The sequence below is a fragment of the Hermetia illucens genome, chromosome 2 (genome assembly GCF_905115235.1).
Source record: "Hermetia illucens chromosome 2, iHerIll2.2.curated.20191125, whole genome shotgun sequence".
In the NCBI taxonomy this organism is placed as follows: Eukaryota; Metazoa; Arthropoda; class Insecta; order Diptera; family Stratiomyidae; genus Hermetia; species Hermetia illucens.
In genome coordinates this window covers 18,967,482-18,988,257 of record NC_051850.1, presented here as the reverse complement: position 1 = coordinate 18,988,257, position 20,776 = coordinate 18,967,482, and the positions used below count along the sequence as shown (strand labels likewise).

General features: G+C 41.1%; 1 protein-coding gene across 1 annotated transcript in view; it reads left to right on the top strand.

The window, feature by feature from the left end:
• Positions 1-8,896: 8,896 nt before the first annotated feature.
• The window catches only part of LOC119649993, a 93,717-nt gene continuing 81,837 nt past the window's right edge, over positions 8,897-20,776 (top strand). Inside the window, exon 1 of the mRNA XM_038052449.1 lies at positions 8,897-9,378. Coding sequence (XP_037908377.1) covers positions 9,346-9,378 — 33 coding nt within the window. The 5' untranslated portion in view covers positions 8,897-9,345. The remainder of the gene's footprint in view (positions 9,379-20,776) is intronic.

The following is a 20,776-nucleotide window of genomic DNA, read 5'->3' as shown; positions in this document are numbered from 1 at the left end:
TCGAGGATTGCCCCCTTTTCACAATAAGAGAGAGCTCGAAGAAGAGGTTCTCACTATGAAAAACCAGAAGGTGCCAGATCCTCATGGCATCCCGGCGGAAGTTTACAAACTGGTGTTCCGCCAACGGCCGGACTTGCTATTTGAGGCGTTCAACACTTGTTTGAAGGAGGGCATTTTTCCTTGTCGCTGAAAAGTGGCCAGACTCGACCCGGAGCTCCCGTCTGCATACTGGCCGCTGTGCTTAACACGGCCGGAAAAGTGCTCGAGAAGCTCATCAGGAGTATACTCGCTGAAACGATCCGCGCTGCCGAGGGTTTATCCCCAAGGTAGTTCGGGTTCAGAACACGAAGATCAACAGTGGATGCTATTATGGAGGTCGTAGATGCGGTTTATCGAGCCGAGAGAAACAGCCGCGGATCTCGACGGATAGTGCTCCTCATAACGCTTGATGTCAGAAATGCCTTCAATTCCGTAAGATGGACAGATATGCTAGACACATTAGAAAACTTATTCCACGTGCCAAGCTATCTATTACGGATATTGAGGAATTATCTGAAAGACCGCTCTCTGCTCTATGAGACGCTAGATGGCCAGAGGAGGATGAAAATTACGGCGAGCGGTTAAATACCTTGGTTTAATGCTCGACACAAAGATGAGCTTCTTCGAGCAAATCAAAGCAGCAGCAGACAGGGCTGCAGCTAGAATCACGGCCTTGAGTCGGCTAATGACGAATATTGGGGGCCCTATATCTACTAGGCGACGTCTCCTCATGGTAGCAACGCAGTCGGTTCTGCTCTGTGGCGTGGAGGTATAGACTGATGCCCTTGCAGGAGGTGCGAGAACTTAAGAGAGGTGGTTGCCCGTGAAGAACGTCAACGCGTGGGACGGCTTTCGTCAGCAGCTTTATGCAGCTCTCTCCAGACAACCAGAGAAATGCTGAAGGGCGCTGGCACCTGGAATCGTGTTGCGCCTTATGTTCGGGGCCTTCTTATTGGAAAGAAGATTGAACTCGATCGGCGGAAGGACGGGTGGAGGGTTCCCTGAACTACCTCCCCTCCCATTGGTGAAAGGGTTCCCTGACTTGAAAGTTCCCAAAGCCGGGAGAGCGGAATGGATAGTTCGAAGTGATGTATCAAGCGGCTCCAGGCTAGTTCTCTGATGCCAGGGAGGTGTTTAGTTGGTAGTTCGATAGCGTACTCTTGTGGGAGTGCAACGCATTCACCTATCCTACTACCAAAAAAAAGTGTGTTGCGATGGCCTAGAGTTTCTGAGTAACAATAGCAACCACTTTCCATGTGCTACTCCTATATAGCAAGGTATAGAGAATATTGCCGTAGAACTTGATGTTAGTGTTGAGATAGTTGCTCGAAGAAGAGCTCGATTGCCCTAGATTTCGGCAAATCTCGTTATCCTGAAATCCTAAAACGAGTTAGTCAAGTATAAATATACCAAGCAAGATCATAAAAAATCGGAAATACACTGCTTATCCAGACGTTAAATGAACTCCGCTCATCCGCTTCCATAGGAAAATAACAGAGAGCATGATTTGGATATTCCTGCTGCCCACTCCTTCCGACCCAACGTCATCGATGAAGAGCAAAAAATAGAACATTACCCTCTCTTTGCCGGAATCGGGTGGAAGCATTTATTTATGCAAGACAAGAAACCGTTACTCCATACCCCAAAATGGTACTGAAGGTGAATTTTACCACCTGAATATTTTGAAAAATATACAGAGCGTACGAATAGCAATAGATATCTGGCTCTCTGGCTAGAAGATCGCAAGGTGTACCAAAAACGGCTCCCTGGTAAAGGGGACACGTTTTACGATTGTCGAAACCAGAGTCACGCTTACCACCGCCAGGATTTGCAGTAGCATGTTTGAGGTGGGGAAGAAGCATAGCTTCTGAGCACTCAAACAGTAGTGTCTCATTATACTCCGACTAACGAAATATTTAAGACCACATCGTAGGGAAACAAGTGCGGAGGATGTTCTAAGGTTTTCCAGCCAAAGAAATACAATTTTTCTTTCGTTGCGGCCTTTCGGTGTCGTGAAGAAGAATCACGTTTTTGACGGGTTTTGGTTTCTTTGTTCGCCGAAATGCAAATTTCGCGGCATCCGTCATTTCGCAATAATATTGTGCATTAATAGTGCGTCGATCATAGAGAAAATCGAGATGAATAACATATTGCCGAAAAAAAACAGTTTCGATTACCTTACCGGCTGACAAACTCGCCTTGGCCTTCACTGGTGTCCTCTCACCGCCCTTCCAACTCTTTCAACTCGGGTGTGCAATGGTGCATCTAAGTTTCGTTGCAGGTGACGATTCCATCCAAAAGCGCGTTTCTCTCTTGCTAAAGTCGTCCGAAAATTTGCTGAGAAACATCCATTTGATGCCGCTTGTGGTCTTCTGATAGAAGATGTGGCACCATCTAGCGGAGAATTTTGAAGTTCCAAGTCATCTATGACAATGTTTTGGACATTTGCATAACTTATGTTGAATTTCTCAATGATTTCGAATAGGGATATTCGTTAATTTTGCTCTATGAGACTCGATGTTTTCCGCAATAACACTCATTCTTGGGCAGCAATAGCAACTCATATTTTTGATTTCCTGACGGTCTCCAGAGAATTCCTTATGCCACGCAAATATTCAAGTCCTTGAAAGGGCATTTTCTCGGAACTGTGGGTGCATTCGCTGCAAAATTTTAGTCGGATTCACTCCCTCCATGGCCAAAAATATTTCTTTCTCTCTCATGGTTTCTTTCGATACTAAGGAGTTCGAGCGAATTCCCCCTTTTTCAACAAAGATACCGACTACCGTCGCATCAATCCTTTCAGGGTATAGCCGGATTTTATCCACAAGCTGACCGTCATGGTATCGCTCATAGATTTCGTCGTTATATAGGCTACGGAATCGTGCATCCTCATGTAGGGGCCAAAAATTCTTCAGAGGATTCTTCTCTCGAACGCGGTCAAGAGTTCGCAATTCTTCTTGCTAAGAACCCAAGTCTCCCAGGGATACATGAGGACTGGTAAGATCATTGTCTTGTATAGTAAGCGCTTTGACCCTATAGTGAGACGTTTCGAGCGGAACAGTTTTTGTAAGCTGAAATAGGCTTTGTTGGCTGCCAACAACCGTGCGCGGATTTCATCACCGTAGCTATTATCGGTTGTGATTTTCGACCCTAGATAGGAGAAATTATCAACGGTCTCAAAGTTGTATTCTCCTATCTATCCGAGTCTATATTGGCCCCCCTAAATGTTCTGAAATTCATCAAGGCTGGGAGGAGGTTTCGGCGTTCGATCAACACGTGGCCAATTTGGTTGAAAGTGGTCCCGTCTGGAGAGGCCCATGTGTGTTTGAGGACCGCTTTTCGCGCAAAACAGGTATTTCTAACAACCGTTATCATTTGTATTTTGATGTAAGCGATGGGAGCCAACATATCGCCTGAATACGGGCGTCTTCCCTACTTGGCTGTTAAAATCCCTAAGTATGATTTTGATATCATATCTGGAATAGGTTTCGAGGGTTCGTTCTACTGCCTCGTAGAAGGTATCCTTCTCCGACTCTGCAGTCTACTCTGTAGGGGCTTATATTATATTTCTTCTTGCCTCACAAGCGCAGAGTGCATAGCCCTTCGCTTATGTTTTCAAAGCCGATAACAGCAGGTTTCATTTTTTGGCCTACTCCGAGCACATGGTTTACTGGATGACCGCTATAATATATGGTGTAGTGGCTCTTCTCCAGGAAACCGGTCCCTGTCCAACGCATCTCCTGTAACGCTGTTACATCAGCCCTATATTGGGACAGGGTACCGATCACCACGTGGAGAGAGAGAGTTTGGTAGTAGAGCTGTTGGTGTTGGTTCAGCAGGCATTTCCCAAGTTTTATGCTCCATCGTGAGTACCAATCCACGTTTCGCCCTGGAACCTATACTAGCCTTTGACCGCCAAAAGACTCTATTGCAAAGCAAATCCTGAAGTTGGTAGTTATCCGGCAATTGAGTACTAGGGAAGAGGGTATACCTCTACCAGAAAACTTCATAAAGAAAACTAATTACAATTGCCCTTAATTGCCTAAATTTGCAATTCCTTAATTGCACCCACTAAACGGATTACAATAAAATCATTCATAGACCTCGCAGGTCTAGGCCTATTAATGTAGCCAATGTACGATACATAGTTGCATATTTGCAAATCAGAATTTTGGAGATAATCCGCTCAATGGAGTATTCGATTTCATTCTTTGTTTAACTAAAATCTACTTATATAACTTTCCTCATTGACCACGGAACTGGGCCAAGAACTGAATGCTTTCTGCGGAACAAAAAATGGGCGATAAAAGATTTCTATATATTATTAAACACTTAAAATCGCGATGGGAAATGAGCACGTTACGTTTCGGCTCAACAACGGCTCAAAGGTGGGACATCATAATTCGAGCATTATCATATTTTTATAGGTGACTGAAGTGCTACGAAAGTTCTCAGTGGAGGAGCGTGCAAACATACGTCCATGGCTTGGATGTTAAGCCAAACTGTCCATCGGAAAGACGGTAAAGACACTCACGAGCAATGAAAGCGCGTTTCACGGGAACTAGTGTGCACATGCGAAGCTCTCCAAAGACATAGACGAGTTGTGGTGAACAGTGCATACAATTATAATTTTATTCTTCTTCGTATTTTAATAGTTTCTTTTTATGATTTCCTTTCTGGCTTCTTTCTCTTTTGAGTGAGTGTAAGATGTGTTAACCCATTGTTACCCAATAATTTTGACTATATTTGTTGGAAACCAATTGGCTTCTGGTGTAGCTTATGAAACAAACGGGCTATAACTATAATTCTCCTTGAAGATTCAGAAGGAATACCAGTTAGCCGTGAAGGTCCTCCAGGACATGCAACACAAAAAGAAATGGATCGTTTCTGCAGTACTTCTCCGCAGACTCCGAGAAGATCTACACCGTGCATAATAATTACTGCCAATTTTATCTCTAGCTTAGAAACCTTAGAAGTCAATGTATGAATTGTCTTACCTTACCGTCCCTCATGCAAGCAATCAACCACAGCTAAATAATGAGCACAATTAATTCAATTAAAAATGAAAAATTATTTGGACTAGCCCAAAACCTAATAATGGTTCCAAAAAAGTTCAGCAATGGTACACCTTATCTCGTCTGAGGTCATCCTAAAAGTGCTGTATATCTTTAACGCCACTTATCGCTATGATCTAGCGATAAGTGGTACACTAGTACCTCCTCCCACTCCTGTGGTCATGACTTATCTATTGTTGTATCCCGCGTAAGCGATTCGAGAGGACTTGTTTCCTTCTCGTGGTCATTATCAAAATGTTCTTTGGAATTGAAGTCCGAGTTGTTGATCACCCCTAGGTACTTTCGTTTTGCTCTTCCACGTATTTTTATCATGGGCATCGGGGTTAGAGCAGGCAGCAGGTTGTTTCATGACGACAGCCATAACTAACCCTTCTGTAAAACCAATTCTCCACGACGTGAAAGATATGAACCTTGTTCCCAATGGAGCACCATTGGGAATGACCAACTTCCCAGCCCTTTGAGGCCTTTGTCAGGACGTGATACTCCTTATTTCCAAAATTTGAATCATGCTAAAGTGTGCTCTTAGGGAGACTATTCTCGGGATGTTAAAACAAATAACTAGAGATACCCGGCTTAGCCAATACATTTTTAACTAACATCAGGTTGGCGGAATTTCACATATTACAAATAAAATATATTCAGCACCATTTGTGCTTACAACAGGTGCCTCCAGTCATTGGAGCGAGAATGGTGTTAACCTGATTTGTCTGAAGTTGTTGTGGTTTGAATACTTCCCACACTTCGGTATGAAAAGTACCCTAAACTTCTGTCAAGAGGTAGACACGTAGTCCAGAACAAGGCATATGAAGAAAAAGTTTCCAAAATGTCGCTGCAGGTGTTCTATATCCTCTTTTAGCATCACTGGATAGATGTCATCCATGCAAGATGTTTTAAAATGTTCAAAGGATAGCTCTTGCGTCTTCATTGACAACCGCCGTATTCGCGGTGTTCCAATTACTTTGGCAAAACGTTCGTATTGAAAAATTTGCAGAAACTGTCAATTCTATCCCTCTCACTTCTGTCACCTGTTCTCCCGGATGGAGTACTTCCGAGAAAGTCTGCGTTGATTCAACTTGGTTTCCCAAGAGAGTCCAACTTTCTCTGTCGCCTTCCAGTTTCCCCCAATACTTTTTAAAGGAGTTTCGTGTCGAACATCTTATGGACCTTATATATTAACGGTGTAAGTTCATCATCATCATCAACGGCACAACAATCGGTATCCGGTCTAGGCCTATCTTAATAAGGAACTTCAGACACCCCGGATTTGTGTCGAGGTCCACCAATTCGATATCCCTAAAAGCTGCCTGGCCTACGCCATCGCTCCATCTCAGGCAGGGTCTGTTTCGTCTTCTTTTTCTACCATAGATATTACTTTGGCCTTTATTGATGTGCAGCACAAGATATCGCGCGAATCGCCGCCTGCTCGATCTGGATGAAGGTAGACTGTACACCTCGGGTTGTTCTTCCCATAATGTCAATATCGTCAGCGTAGGCCAGTAGTTGGGTGGACTTGAAGAGGCTGGTGACTGTCGCGTTCACATCTGCATCGCGAATCACTTTCTCGAGGGCAAGGTTAAAGAGGACGCAAGGGGCGAATCCCCTTGTCTTAGACGGTTTTTTATGTCGAATGGTCTCGAGAGTGATCCTCCTGCTTTTATCTGGCCTCGTACATTGGTCAGGGTCAGCCTAGTCAGTCTTATCAATTTCGACGGGATACCGAATTCTCTTATGGCTATGTACGGTTTTACCCTGGCTTTAAAGTCGATGAAGAAATGGTGCAACTGATGTTCATATTCCAACAGTTTTTCCATTGCTTGCCGCAAAGAGACAATCCGATCTGTTGCTGATTTGCCTGGAATGAAGCCTCTTTGGTATGGGCCAATGATGTTCTAGGCGCATGGGGCTTACCGACCTAGCAAGATAGCAGTACTCAGCAACGTGATAACTTTACAATTGCTGCACTGCGTGATATCTTCCTTTTTATATATAGAACAGATAATGCCTCGTTGTCAGTCGTCTGGCATTAATTTGATATCCCACACTTTGAGCATAAGATTGATGAACCGCTTGGTGTAATTGGTCGACTCCAATTCCATCGGGTAGCATTTGCCTGCCGTCTTCGGTTGGCGGGACCTACAACTCGCCGATATTTGATTTTTCATTAAAATACTCAATCCATCACTCCAATATCCCCATTCTGTTGGAAATAAGATTTCTGTCTTTTTCTCGGCAGAATGAGCACCCAGCTATATAGGGCTTCATCCTGCTGACTTGTTGGTAAAACTTCCGCGCCTGGTGCAGTTGCGCCTGTTCGTTTCTCGGCTCGCCTGAGTGCCTGATGAGTTTCTTCGCGTGCCCACGTTCTTTGAGGAATGCGGCATTCTTTCGTTCCGTTGCTAGCTTACATTCATCGTCGAACCAGCCGAACCAGGTACTTTAAACGACCATTTCGTGTGGCCACGAACCTCCAGGAAACCGGTCCCTGCCCAACGCATCTCCTGCGACGCTGCTAAATTAGCCCTATATTGGGACAAGGTATCGGCTAGCTGTTTGGCAGCTCCATCTCTGTAGAAAGGACGAACGTTCCATGAGAAAATGCGCAAATCGTTATTCCTTTGTCGTTGCCGGGTTAGTCGTTGTGTTATCTGTCCAGTCCAAGGCTCCTGTTGTGGTTTCGTAACTTCGGTTTTCCGTGTAGGGTTGTCAGCCCTACCCAACCCCCAACCTGGAAGACCAGTTGGTACAATTTGTTCCCTCATCCTCCTCGGTCTGCAGCTTTTCGTTAAGAAAGAGCTCCCAGCGGTCACCACGTGGAGGTGGAGATAGGGTTTGATAGTAGAGCTGTTGGTGTTGGTTCAACAGGCGTTTCCCAGGTTTTATGTTCCATCGTGGGTACAAATCCATGTTTCACCCTTGGACTTACAATTTCCTGATCTATTTGCTGTACCAATAGTTTGACCACCGATTCTAGCATAGCAGTGTCGCCTTCTTCTTCTTGTTAATTCGAAAACATGGCCTCCAAGCGACATCTCAGCGAGTGGTTTTGCAGGCTAACCTGTAAGTAAAAATAATATTATCGTCACTTCACTACTGGAGGCGTTGAGGTGATATTGTGATGTTAAGTTACCGTGTGATGTTTGGTGATATTTGGATCGCTCTTGGTGATGTTAGTGTGATATTACACTTAGCGGTGATATCGCTTCTATGACATTATATACATCACCTACCTAACTCAATTCTCTGTTGCATGATTGCCTGGTGGTCCCTTGCTAACCAATCAAACCGTTCACCTCGCTAATGTGGTACTTATATTTTTATGGGGCGCTAATATTCAGTGGGATTTGCAAGAAGGCATCATGGGCTTTGAAACCACAAATAACAGGTTTAATGAGGTAAGTACTTGTATGAAAGGGTTGGAACTTAATTTAGAGAAATTTAGAAAAGATCTATCGCGTTGAACTATTTTAATTTGAGATGGTATTAATTAAATAGATGACAATATCCATTATTATGTCAGCATATTTTCCATCAAACACTGAATTGTCTATCAAACGGGTTAAAATATATTATGAACTACTATCGCCATATTACACGTATTTATGATTTCTTTCAATCTCAGCAGGAGAAGAAGTTTCGCTCGGAACTTAGGCCACAGTCCACATGAATCGAAAAGATCTCTCACCTTGCTACCAAATGGTAAGAAACCAAGAAGTAACAACTGGTATCCGGTGGGTACTTCTTGAACACAACGATGAGGTAGAAGTGGTCGTGGTCGTGGTCTTGGACTTGGTCTTTTCAGATAAGGTCGTTGGATGGATGCGGTTGATACTTTAGTGCTCGTTAAGTTATTGAAGTGATTAGTTCACAAGACAAGTTGGCTCCGAGTTATATTTTGCCGTTCGACTCTAAGACAAGACTTTCTGTTGCCTGAAGATTATTATCAGTTAGAAATTCCCAAAGCGAATGCTCAGGAATACTCAACAGTTGTGTGTAGTTTCGAATGGAATGAGAATTCAAGAACAGAAAGCATTTGTTTCGCAGTGAATTACTTTTCGAATTCGGACGGTATAATCTCGCTAAATTGAGTTTGAGTGCATCGTCTTGGGAAACGCGGTCGGTACAACGCATAACTTCGGTTGATGACTTGCCCATCAAGTGAACGGATCTTTTAAGTTGTTTTAAAAATAAATTAGCATTCATCTTTCGTTCCACACCCTAAAAATCAACAAATATGGAATATCGGTGCTGTAGCAGTTCGATAAAAGTAAGTGACCTCATTTTCAACTTTTTACTACAAGAAAATCATCATCTTCTTTCCGATATTTGAGCGAACAGAAACTGTTACTCGACACTATGTTACTATGTGTATCTTGAGTGTACGCGAGGCTATAACTGACTTTAACTTAACATTCTTTTCGATCTGCCTTGGGTTTTGTCTTATCCGTTGATATTGCTAACATATTAAAGTAGGGTAAAGTAGGGTAACGATATCGCAACAATGGAAGTGTTCGTGTTATCGAATGCACGCATTGGGGAAAAGCAGTGTTCTCCAAGAAGCGTGTGAAGCAGAGAACTATTGAACAAGTCCAGGTCGAACTGCGGAATATCAAGACCAATCTGTTTCTCATTAGGAATTCAGGTTTACAGACGTTGGATTCGTCTGTTTTATGTAATTAGCAAATTTGAGGGCAATTGCTTTCTGCTGAGTGCTGTGTGAGTTTGAAGAAATTTCTGCTGATAAAATTTGCATTGTCCATTATGTGTTGAATCGGTGCAACACGAGTTTTCAATAAAGTATTAAGCACGATGAGACCATTGCAATTTCTACCTCAATCTAACCTACCTCAGATGAAAGTCACATTCTGGTCGTGATAGCAATTATAATTGCTCCTCGTACCATACAGATGACTATCGCTCCTCCTCGTGCAAAAAAATGTATGTTAAGATTCCAGTTCTCTTTCTTTAACTAAAAGACACTATTAGAACACAAAAAGACATCCTAAGAGATTAGGTAGATAAACAAGATCATCATCATCATCTTAACTGCTACCATCGCCGGCATCTTAGTCTTGCAAGTATATTAACCTCTCTGTCCATTTGGTGATTCATTAACCTGCAAAGTGCGGACTTAAATGAGTCCCGGCTCAGGCGTAATTTATTTTTGGTCTCTCAGGCCAACTACTTTTGCTTTTGTTCACTTTGTCTTGTCATTATTTGTGAACGATGATGACAAAATATCGTATGTACATGATGATCAAAGTGCTTAACAATTTAGTCGCGGTACTACAGTTATATGCGCATAACTGTCATAAATTTGAGTATTTACGGCATAACGTTTGTACGAGTAAGATTGGTTCCACTGCTATTATGAATGGCCTTAACTTCCGCTTGTGGTATGTGAGGTATTGGGACAGGAACCTACTTTGGGGATTTAATAGGTGCTATGTCGGTAGATAAATATTGCTGACAATATTTCTTTATGACTGGCAAGTAGAGGAAAAGTGTAAGAAGTAAATTTTAGTTTTCTGGTTAGATATTTATAGGTCAGGGCTATTAGGTGAATTTGTTCTTTCTTTATCACAACTAAATTGGGATAAGAAATACATAACAAGGGGTTTGTCGAAATTTTTGGGAAATTTAGAACTATATGGAGCTCGTAGGATAACTTAGAAGAACGATAGAGCAAATAAAAATTCCGCAATATTGGTGATTTCGTATTTTCTTTCTGACATTGAAAGATATACTCGATATCAATTTAGAATAAAATAGTAAATTTTAGCTTATCTTTGATGCAAAACACTAAATACAAAATTCGACAACAATTCATTCAATTAAACCCCATTGAAATCCAATATAAAAAGAATTTATATTCGTTCGATAACGAGTTGCTCGCTTAAATCTTTTGTTTCGATCAAGTCAAAAGTTTCATTTCGGAGCAGCTTTAAATGTTGATAATAGTATTAAAGGTGTTAGCTTCGGAAAAAGCAAGGTCTAAAGAGTTATTTCATCTTAAAAAAAAAAAAACAAAAAAAACGTAGAAAAGAAGCAGCTTGTGTTATACTCTTTAGAAATTTCTCAAATTAGTTCTTAAGAAATTTCAATTTTTAGGGCTTTGGTTCGAATTTAAATCTATTTTGCCGGATTGCTTATATAGTAGAACTCCAGATTATAAAAATTTGATTAAGCCAGAATTATTAGCGGTACCTTAGTTCAATTTTTAAAATAGGATTACAAAATAATAAAGTCGTCACCAAGACTCACAGATCACTAAAAAGTAGTTTGGAAATGCTGCTTTCTTATCTAAACTTGTTGCTTGGGCCAAGTGGAGCTGATTGTATAGTAGGCGGTGTGGTAGGCTGACAATATCATGATGAATTAATAATTGTCAAAGTTGGTGGTGAAGGAACATGTGGATCATATCTTAAAAAGAAAAGATCGCCTTCTTAGTCTATTGTTCGGTATCAGAGCTCTGCAAAACGCTTATGCAAGAGCCGTTTTAAAACCACAGACGTCTCTTTTAACAATTTCTTGAAACCAGAAACACAGAACAAGATTACTTCCAAATGATCTCCGGACCTTCCCTGTGTGGCTCTTTCCAGGTCCAATTAATTGTATATGAAATATAAAAAAGTTTCTTCCTCCTCTTCGCATCTGCAACAGAGCATGTTGTGAGATAGGCCTATCTTTGTGGCATGATCCTCAGTTGATCAATGTCTTGCAGATATAGCCATGATTCGCCACATATTCCTGCATGGTATTTGCTGTAAGTCCTTCGCTTGAATAAGTTATATTATGCCATATCTTCCTCGATATAGCATAACCAAACAAGCCTTGCTACCTGGCATTTGGTGCAGCAAGAAAGTGGCAGAAAATTCTGCTCCATGACATGTTTTGCCCCGCTGAACCTTGTCTGGCCAGCATGTCTGCCCACTGTTCTTCGGTGATGCCTCTTCGACTGACATTCAAGCTAATCTAAATGCAAATCAATCATCTAGACCGTTCAGTTTAGTATGCTACTTCGCCTTACTTATCCGTTTTTGAATCGCCAGTTCAAAGCCTTCTATGTAAGTGACCATCCTTCCACATCCTTTCAATTGGCATTTTCGAATTTAAATTTTTGATAAGGCTAGCCCCTCTTGTGGTATATTTTTTGGTGTAGCTCTCAGTTCACTTAGCAGTGATTCTTCTATATATTGTGCCTTTGAGGATTGACTACCATACAGGGTGCGGCAGCATAACTTCCTTTTTTAAAATGCGCGCCACTCAGTTAGTTGATATCATAGCGGAGCGCTAGTGGTCTCGTTCAAGAGCGGATACTGTAAAGTTTTGTTCCGACACGGCTCAGTCGCCATCATGCGTTGGAATAGTGAGGAGCATGCCCTTGCCGTTGAGGATTACTTTTCAAGCGGATGTTCGGTTATTGCAATACAGCGTGCATTTCGGAATCGTTTTAATTTAGCCCCGTTGTCTCCCTTCCCAGACCGCAAATCAATTGTTACATGGGTCACTACATTCAGCCAAACTTCAAGTGTGACAAAAGGAAGAACTGGGTTTTTTGAAATCCCGTGTTCATGTGAACCGTCCAAGAACCCTACATGATTTGAAGACCAACATCCAAGAAGAAATTGCCAACATAACACCTGCTATGCTAACAAGAGTCATGACAAAGGCGGTTTATGCAATATATGGAGAATGGGGGACGTCACCTAACAGATTTGATCTTCAAAACAATGTAAATAAAAACTTTAGATATGTACCTACATCATAAAAAATAAATAAATATTTTCCGATGCATACAATACTTTTTATTGAGTTTTGAAAAAAGGAAGTTATGCTGCCGCACCCTGTATATAGTAGGAGATCTGTTAAAACATTCAGAGACTCCATAGGATATGATAGAAAGTCACTCATGGTGCCAGCATATGCTGGCTTCTTTACTCTCTTGAGCTTCGTCAAATTATATCTTTCCTCAATGTGGGCCGCCACACAATTGATCCGTAAATGAGGATAAGACGTATTTTGGCGGTGTTCATCCGGAAATTATCTTTGGTAGAATCCCGCCTTTTTCTGTTAAAAGTAGTAAGTTATACTGGCTTTCTTGATTTGCTATACTATGTTTTGTTTTCAGTTAAGCTTAGTATCTAAAATTCTTTGCATTAGTGAGCATTGTTAATCTCTGGCCGATCAGTTGGAATAAGCTGAAATCCGGTATTTTGTTCGTTTCATTTGGATTAATTTTGACGCCAAAGCCCACAAATACACCTTATCTTCAATTATCGCTCCTTGTTCGTGTGTTTCTTTACCAGGATGTGGAAAAATGGTTACATAGGAGGCTTTTATACCGGTGGCGAAGCAGGAGTCAACTCAGAATCACCCAAATTCAACGAGTCGGTTCACCAACCAACTGACGCTGTTTCAAAACAGGATAGAAACGTGTCTATTGTAAACCAATATGAGTATATAGAGATAGCCAAGCAACTATAAACTTTTCTTCTCATATATGATTAGCAAGGTGGCAGAAAAACCTTAATTGAACGGCTTTTAACGCTCTTCAATTTTTCAGATCTAGAAATTTGCATTTTTGATTTGAGAAATCCACACAAGATTTCAATAATTATCGATTTTATTTCAACTTTATGGCCCCAAGGCTAGAAAAATTTACAATGATCTCCGGTTTCTTCTCCAGTTTTTTGCCAGGTGTCTTAAAGTTCTTCATCGTCATCATCAACGACGAAATGAGTCCCAGAAATCCAGTTCTGCATCAAGGTTCCCCAATTCAAAATCCCTAATAGCCGCCTGGCGACCTAGCCTACGCTTTCGCTCCATCTGAGGCAGGGTCTGCCAAGTATTCTTTTTCTACCATAGTTAATGACCTTATAGGCTCTCTAGGCTGGATCATTCTTGCTCAAACGGCTGTGGTATGGCCCGTCAGTTCTTCTGTAGGAGGATTCTTCCTCGAATAGGCTTGGTCCGAGTGGAGTCGATTGGCTTTCAAATCACTATTTATTACATCAAGCCATCGTTTTTTCGGTCAACCTTTTGATCCTATGGTCCTCCTGTCAATTTCGATTCTCAGGTCAATATTAGCAGTTGAGTTCTCGTTAGTGCGAAATAAAGTCGATATCATCGAAGACGACTCTCTCGTATTTCTCTACGATCGGTGCAACCCCATATCTGTCGCGGATGTTTTCATTTCGGATGTAATCATGGCATGTTACGCCATTGGTCCAACCCAAAATCTTTGTCTCCTTTCCTGCGAGGCGTTGTTCATTCTCTTTGATAGTCGGCCAGTACTCAAAACGATGCAGGGTAATGTGGCGATCACACGTCACATCATATTTTAAATCACACAGTTCTGGGCAGGCCACTACCACTGATAATGCCCATTTCAGTGGAGATTCAGTCTGAGACCGTCTTGCCTGACACGATTTGAGCAAATTGGAGTTTCTTTATAAGCACCAGCGCAGTGTGCATTGCTTTAGTAGTTTGGCAGTTCATGATGAACTCGGCTTGGTTCACGGTTATTTGAATGATTTCGCAAATGAAGTTGCCAAGAATGCTTTCAAAAATCTTTATGGCATGGGACAGCAGCGGGTCGGGATAGTATTTTGATCATCCTGCTATTCGCCATTACCTTTCCCAGATAGGAATTGTCGAGCTTCTTTGCCAGTCAGATAGTGACCCATCCTCCTCAATGGTGCAATTGAAGAGCTCACTGAGCTAGAGTGTTGCAATGAAAACTTTTCGCATTCCAGATATCAGTTACGACGCAGTCAGGTTCTGTTGCCAGTTTCGTAGAAGTCCAATTTTCAAGGGTTGATAAACTCGTCGAAGGCAATTTTGATGACTTCTTCATTCCTAAATTGTTATTCCGCAAAAAAATGATCCAAATGCTTAAAAGAGTGGTAGTCGGTTGGCGAAAGGTCCAGTGACTACCGTTGTTCTGGATTCATGAGGTCGTGCATTATCATGAAGGCGTATCACATCATCTCTGTTGACTAATCTCGGCCGTTGAATACTCAATTTTTGATGCATTTCCTCGTGTTTGGCACAGTATTTGTGTGCCTTTATTATTTCTCCAGGTGTCAAGAAAGAATAGTAGATAACTCCAGCTGTAGACCACCAAACAGTCACCATTACCTTCTTCGGATGGAGGCTTGGTTTCGGCATATGCTTCGGTGGCTCATCAGCATCTAGTCATTGCGCTGATCAGCGACAATTGTCGTATAATATCCACTTTTCATCACATGTCACTATTCTCTGGAAAAAGGGATCTCTTCTGTTGGGGGAGAGTAAAGAACTGCAAATTTCCATTCGAAGCGCCATGTTTTGCTTAGTAAGAGCTTGCGGAACCCATTTGTTGAGCTTTTTCACCTTTCCAAGTTGTTGCAACTGCCGGAAAACTGTCGAATAGTGTTCGCCCAGTTTCTCTGCAATGTCTCTCATAGACTGACGTGTATCGGATTCGACTAGCAAACGCAGCTCGTCGTAATCAATCGATGGTCCTGGATGTCCATGTGGCTCACTTTGATGGTTTACGTCACCTGACCCGAATTTTTCGAACCACCGCCATGTAGTTCGTTTGCTTACTGTATCAGCTCCAAATGCGCTGTTAATGTTCTCGTCGAAGGATACCTTCTACGAGGCAGTTGAGCGGACCCTCGAAGCCTGCTCCAAGTACGATATCAAAGTCATACTTCAGGATGGACGATTCCGTAGCCTACATAACGACGAAATCTATGAGCGATACCATGACCGTCCGGTTGTGGATAAAATCCGGCTCAATAGGTTACGGTGGGCGGGTCACTTAATCCGTATGGATGAGGATGATCCCACCTGGAAAGTCTATAAGGGCAATATCTACGGTAGAAAAAGAAGATGAGGCAGACCCTGCCTGAGATGGAACGACGGCATAGGTCAGGACGCCAGATAGCTTTTAGGGATATCGAATTGGTGAACCTCGGCGCAAAACCAGGATGTCTGGAGTTCCTTATTAAGGCAGGTCTAGACCGGACACCGGTTGTTGCGCCGTTGATAATGATGATGGAATAGAAGAAACTGCGGATTCACAGGAAAGTTTATCAGCTTTAGTAACAATACTGGCCTTTGGCATCTCCATATATCATGGAAGATTTCATCAACCAAGCATAACTCAACCAGCCAAGGGTTCTATCTACTTAAAAGTTTTGATTTTCGTGAAAATTGCTGCTTTCCCCATGTGATAGACTAAATTAAAATATGATATTAACATTCTGCTAATCCGGAAAGATTCAGATCATGTCTGTAAATATTTGCTTCATTTTTGGTTTACTGACGTATCGGTTCTTTCTAAAATCTTATATTACCACAAGGCATATTTGGCATGGAAATTGGCAAAATCTATAGTTCCAATTATTAAATGGATTTGAAATAAATAGTACCCAAAAGATGTCTACTCAGAAAGTGTTTCTCTGCTAACATCACTTTCATACTCCCTGTTGAGAGTAGAAATTTACATAGGTTTAGAATAAAAATTTGAGTTGCCGAAACTTCAGCAATTGAAACAATAAGCCATGAGAGACTTTAAATTCAAGAAGTTTTACACTTTTCAGTAATGTTTCAACCGGTGCTCTCTGCTGTTTGAGAAACAAAATTTCAGTCTCGTCTAGATTAAATCAAATCATCACCAATTGTTTTTATAAATCACTCATTCATCAGAAGCCATCTTCCGGTTAAATATTCAAATGAAAAAAAAATCAGATTCAGACTTTCATCTTTATACACATAAATTTAATAGCATGCAAACAGACGCTAAAAAACACGTCAAACGAAAGACTTAAGCCAGAAACCTGCAAAATTTAAATTCTTTGTTTATCAAATAGAAAGCAGGCGATGCAGAAAAAACTTGATTTGGTATTGAAATATTTTACTGCAAACTGTTAAAATTTATAGTAGACGCCAATATATCCTAACATATGAGCAGAGAAGGAGTCAATACTACACTAATCAAGTTTCCGCAAGAGGTCATTCCACTTTGCCCGATATTCGTCTGAAAGCCAGTTTATGTTATCGTGATATGGAAATCATAATATACGTCGAAGATAAAAGTATCATTTTTCGACTGAGAAGCCGTTTGAAGTTTAGAATATGATTGTTATCATTCCTCAATGATGCTAATACAACTTTTGATGAATATCAAACTATTCCAATGTCACTATTATAGCCAAATAGAGCCGCTTTGAATTTTTAAAGAAATCCAATAATCATCCATTTACGGCAATAAGTACTCATAGAAAAGCTGAAATGCAGATCAAATGGTGTTTTATACTCTGAAAATGCACTCAATAGTTTCAATGTTTCATATCTTTCTTTTCCTCAACCGATCTTTCTCTTGTGCCACTTAATTCAGCTGCTGCTACGGATTATAATCAATTTTATGCTATAACCATGTATGTAGGTATATTACATTTTCTTACCTGCTGCTGTTAGTTTTCAGGCTATTGTTGTTCAAGATGACTTGTGAAAATTTCTCCGAAAAGTATGTAGCACCCAAGTTAACCGCTGTGTAGCGAATACCCAAATGTTAATGATTGTAATTAATAGACACTCGCCTACTCGTACGGAATATCTGATATTAAGATACTATAACTGGCGCTAATATCTAATGTTAGGATACAGTGACTGGCACTTGACTTTTTATTATTTATGGGTATTTCTAAGAGGATCAATAATAAGTAATTACCGATCGATTACACTAGAAAATATCAAATCTCCTGATAGAGCCAAGTGAAGGCGGTTTCTGTGTAATTTCCAGCATCACGAATAGAAAGTTCTTCTTTCTTTTTTTATACATGTCCAAATCGTTTGCCAGTTAAAACATGGAACAATCCATAATCGTAATGGAGATCACGCGCTGTGTATTTTCCAGTTGAAAGTGGCACTAGAGGGAATCGTTTCGCATGATTAAAAATTTTTGTTGGTTTCCGCAAAACAGAGCAGTGCTACTTCTTGTGTTTACTTTTCATTTCATTTTCCTCTAATTCGAATATCGAATGGTATGGACCATTATAATTTCACCTATCGTCTCGCCATTGGCATCAAATTTCGTTATTCATCTTTTGAGAAGTGGAAATACATCTGTCACGGGTCTTTACAATCGGTTAAGTTTCCATTTTTTTATCATCGTTTAAAAAATAAAAAAAAAGGAAAATTCATGGCGAATTTAATTAAACAATAAATACGTTTTTATTTAATAATACTAGACTAGGCGGAATATATTGCACGAAACAGCGGGTATTACCATCTATAAAACTGAACTCATGCCAAAAAATTAAACTTTCATTTTCATACTTTGCTGCATGATTATCATTTTTATCGGATAATAGGAAATAGTTTCGATTTTTACTTTCAGAAATTTCACCTAATCAGTTGATAGTTTGCATTATTTGCTTTATGTGAAACGTGCACATGGATTAATCGTGCTTTATGGATTTCCAGATAGACTATATCTAGACAGTTGTCTATAGTTTCAATTTCTATTTTTGGATACTTACCTCAGCATTGACTCAAAATTTCGCAGACGGTTATTATCAAATCGGATTCGTTTGATTACATGAAAAATGTTGGCCTAGTTGAAACGACCAAACAGAATTGATTAAAGTGTATCATACCGTCATGGTGGTCTCCTGATGGTTAAATCTTTAAAAATCCAAATTCATCCAGAATTGTAGATTTTTTTTTCACTTAATTTTAAAGCCACCTAAGTTTTTATCGACTTTGAAACTTCGGTAAATTACAGATAATTAGACCGGTTTTATTAGATATCCGCCGGGATTCTAAGCAGAAGTGAGTTCTCAATTGCATGTTTTATTATTTTTTTTTCTTTTTTGGCAATTGTGGGTTTGCCACATATAAATCAACTACAAATGAATACAAAATACTTGGTCCTAACTATTATATTTTGGGGTTATTTTTTTTTTAAATACCTAAAAAGTAAGAACAAGCATTAATAACAATTTTGGAAATATATCATGAATTATTCAGTCTAGAAAGATTACATAATTTCCAGAATCTACCCTTCATGTTATTAGTTTCATAATACAGTTGTTACATAATACACCAAAAATTTGTAATGAACTTAATGGAAATAGGAGGATCAGACAATCATCCTAAGTGGCCGAATACGACCTAGAGGGCAGAGCTATCCCAGAAACCTAAAAAGTTGGCGAAATTGACGGGCGGACCTTCCCGCGAAGATTGAAGCTCCATCGAAGTGCTCGGTCAACACATTTTTGCACGCCTCTGTGGTAGCCAGGATCGGGAATGTGGCGAGGTCCTTTAAACACTTCGATTCCTTACGTGTCATTATTACAAAATTAACGTGTCTTTTTCGATGCGCACCGGATTTCAAAAAGACAATAAGCGAAGGAATTCGCGGCGGCCTAACGAATAAAAACCAGAACGCGAGCTAAAACTGAAAAATAAAAAAAAACGGCTCGACCGCACGCGTGGAGCGGTAAGTCTCCGGACCCGGGTGTCGCGATCAAGAGGGAGGATCCACGACGGATCAGAATCCCGATCATCGTTTCTTCTGTGTCAGATCGTAATTGAGGCGCGGCTCCTGAGGTTCTCACCCTTCCTTGACAAATTGATCCTTCATTTTTAAAGTTTTGTGTATAACAAAACCTTATTAAAATCCATTAATTGCTTTTCTGTCTATCTGTCTTTTTTTGTTGGAAGGTGGAAAGCTTCAAAAGCTACCACAGGTTCCAGCCAGACGGTTATGTGGTACTCGTACCTACTAAAATCATCTTCTTCACCTTCCACTCTCCCCGCAGGCATCCTGTATGGAACTACTTCCTGGGGCTGGATCAGAATTTATCCTGCACTCGTGTTCGCGCACGTGCTACTCACTCGTCCCTTATTCCGGCTGAAATCCTCCTGTCTAAGCTTCCTGTGGATAGCTTCGATCACTTTTTTGACTGCAATCCTCATCGATTTCAACATATGAATCAACATGTTTTCCGGGGTGAAGAGTTCCCCAATTTTAACTTCTAATGCGGCTCTTTTAACTGCGAACCTGATCTACTCTGCACTACTTTTCCCCAGTCTATACCCCCCCCCTTTTCCTCCGCATCCCTCCCTCTAGTGAATGTAGTCTGCTCCGCATCGCCCACCTTTCCCCTTCTTACCCCTCTCCTTGTCGAGTACCTCATTGGGAAACTTGATGCCTCTTTTTGCTCAAAATTGGTAAGTCTATTTCCATTTCTCTATTTCTTATTTTCAAAAAAAGCCTCGGAGAGAATTCCCTGGCTTGTGGAAAGTGGCTCTCATCATCCCCATTTATAAAAGTGGTGATCGGACGCTTGCCGAGAATTACAGTCCCATTTCCCTCCTCTCCTCCTGTTCCAAAATCTTGGAAAGATATGTCAGCGACTGGTTGTCCGCCCACTTTGGCCACCACATAGTGAAAGAGCAACATGGCTCTGCTAAGCGTAGGTCCACTGCCTCCAACCTTATCGCCAAATGTCTAAATTCACAGCAAGAAGTACATACCATCTACACTGATTTCGCTAAAGTCCCTAAGCGCTCTCATACCACTTGTTTTATGGCTTGCCCCTTACCTTTCCAAGCAACCCTACCGCATCTCCTTTGACGGCTGCACTTCCCGCTCCCCCGCCTCT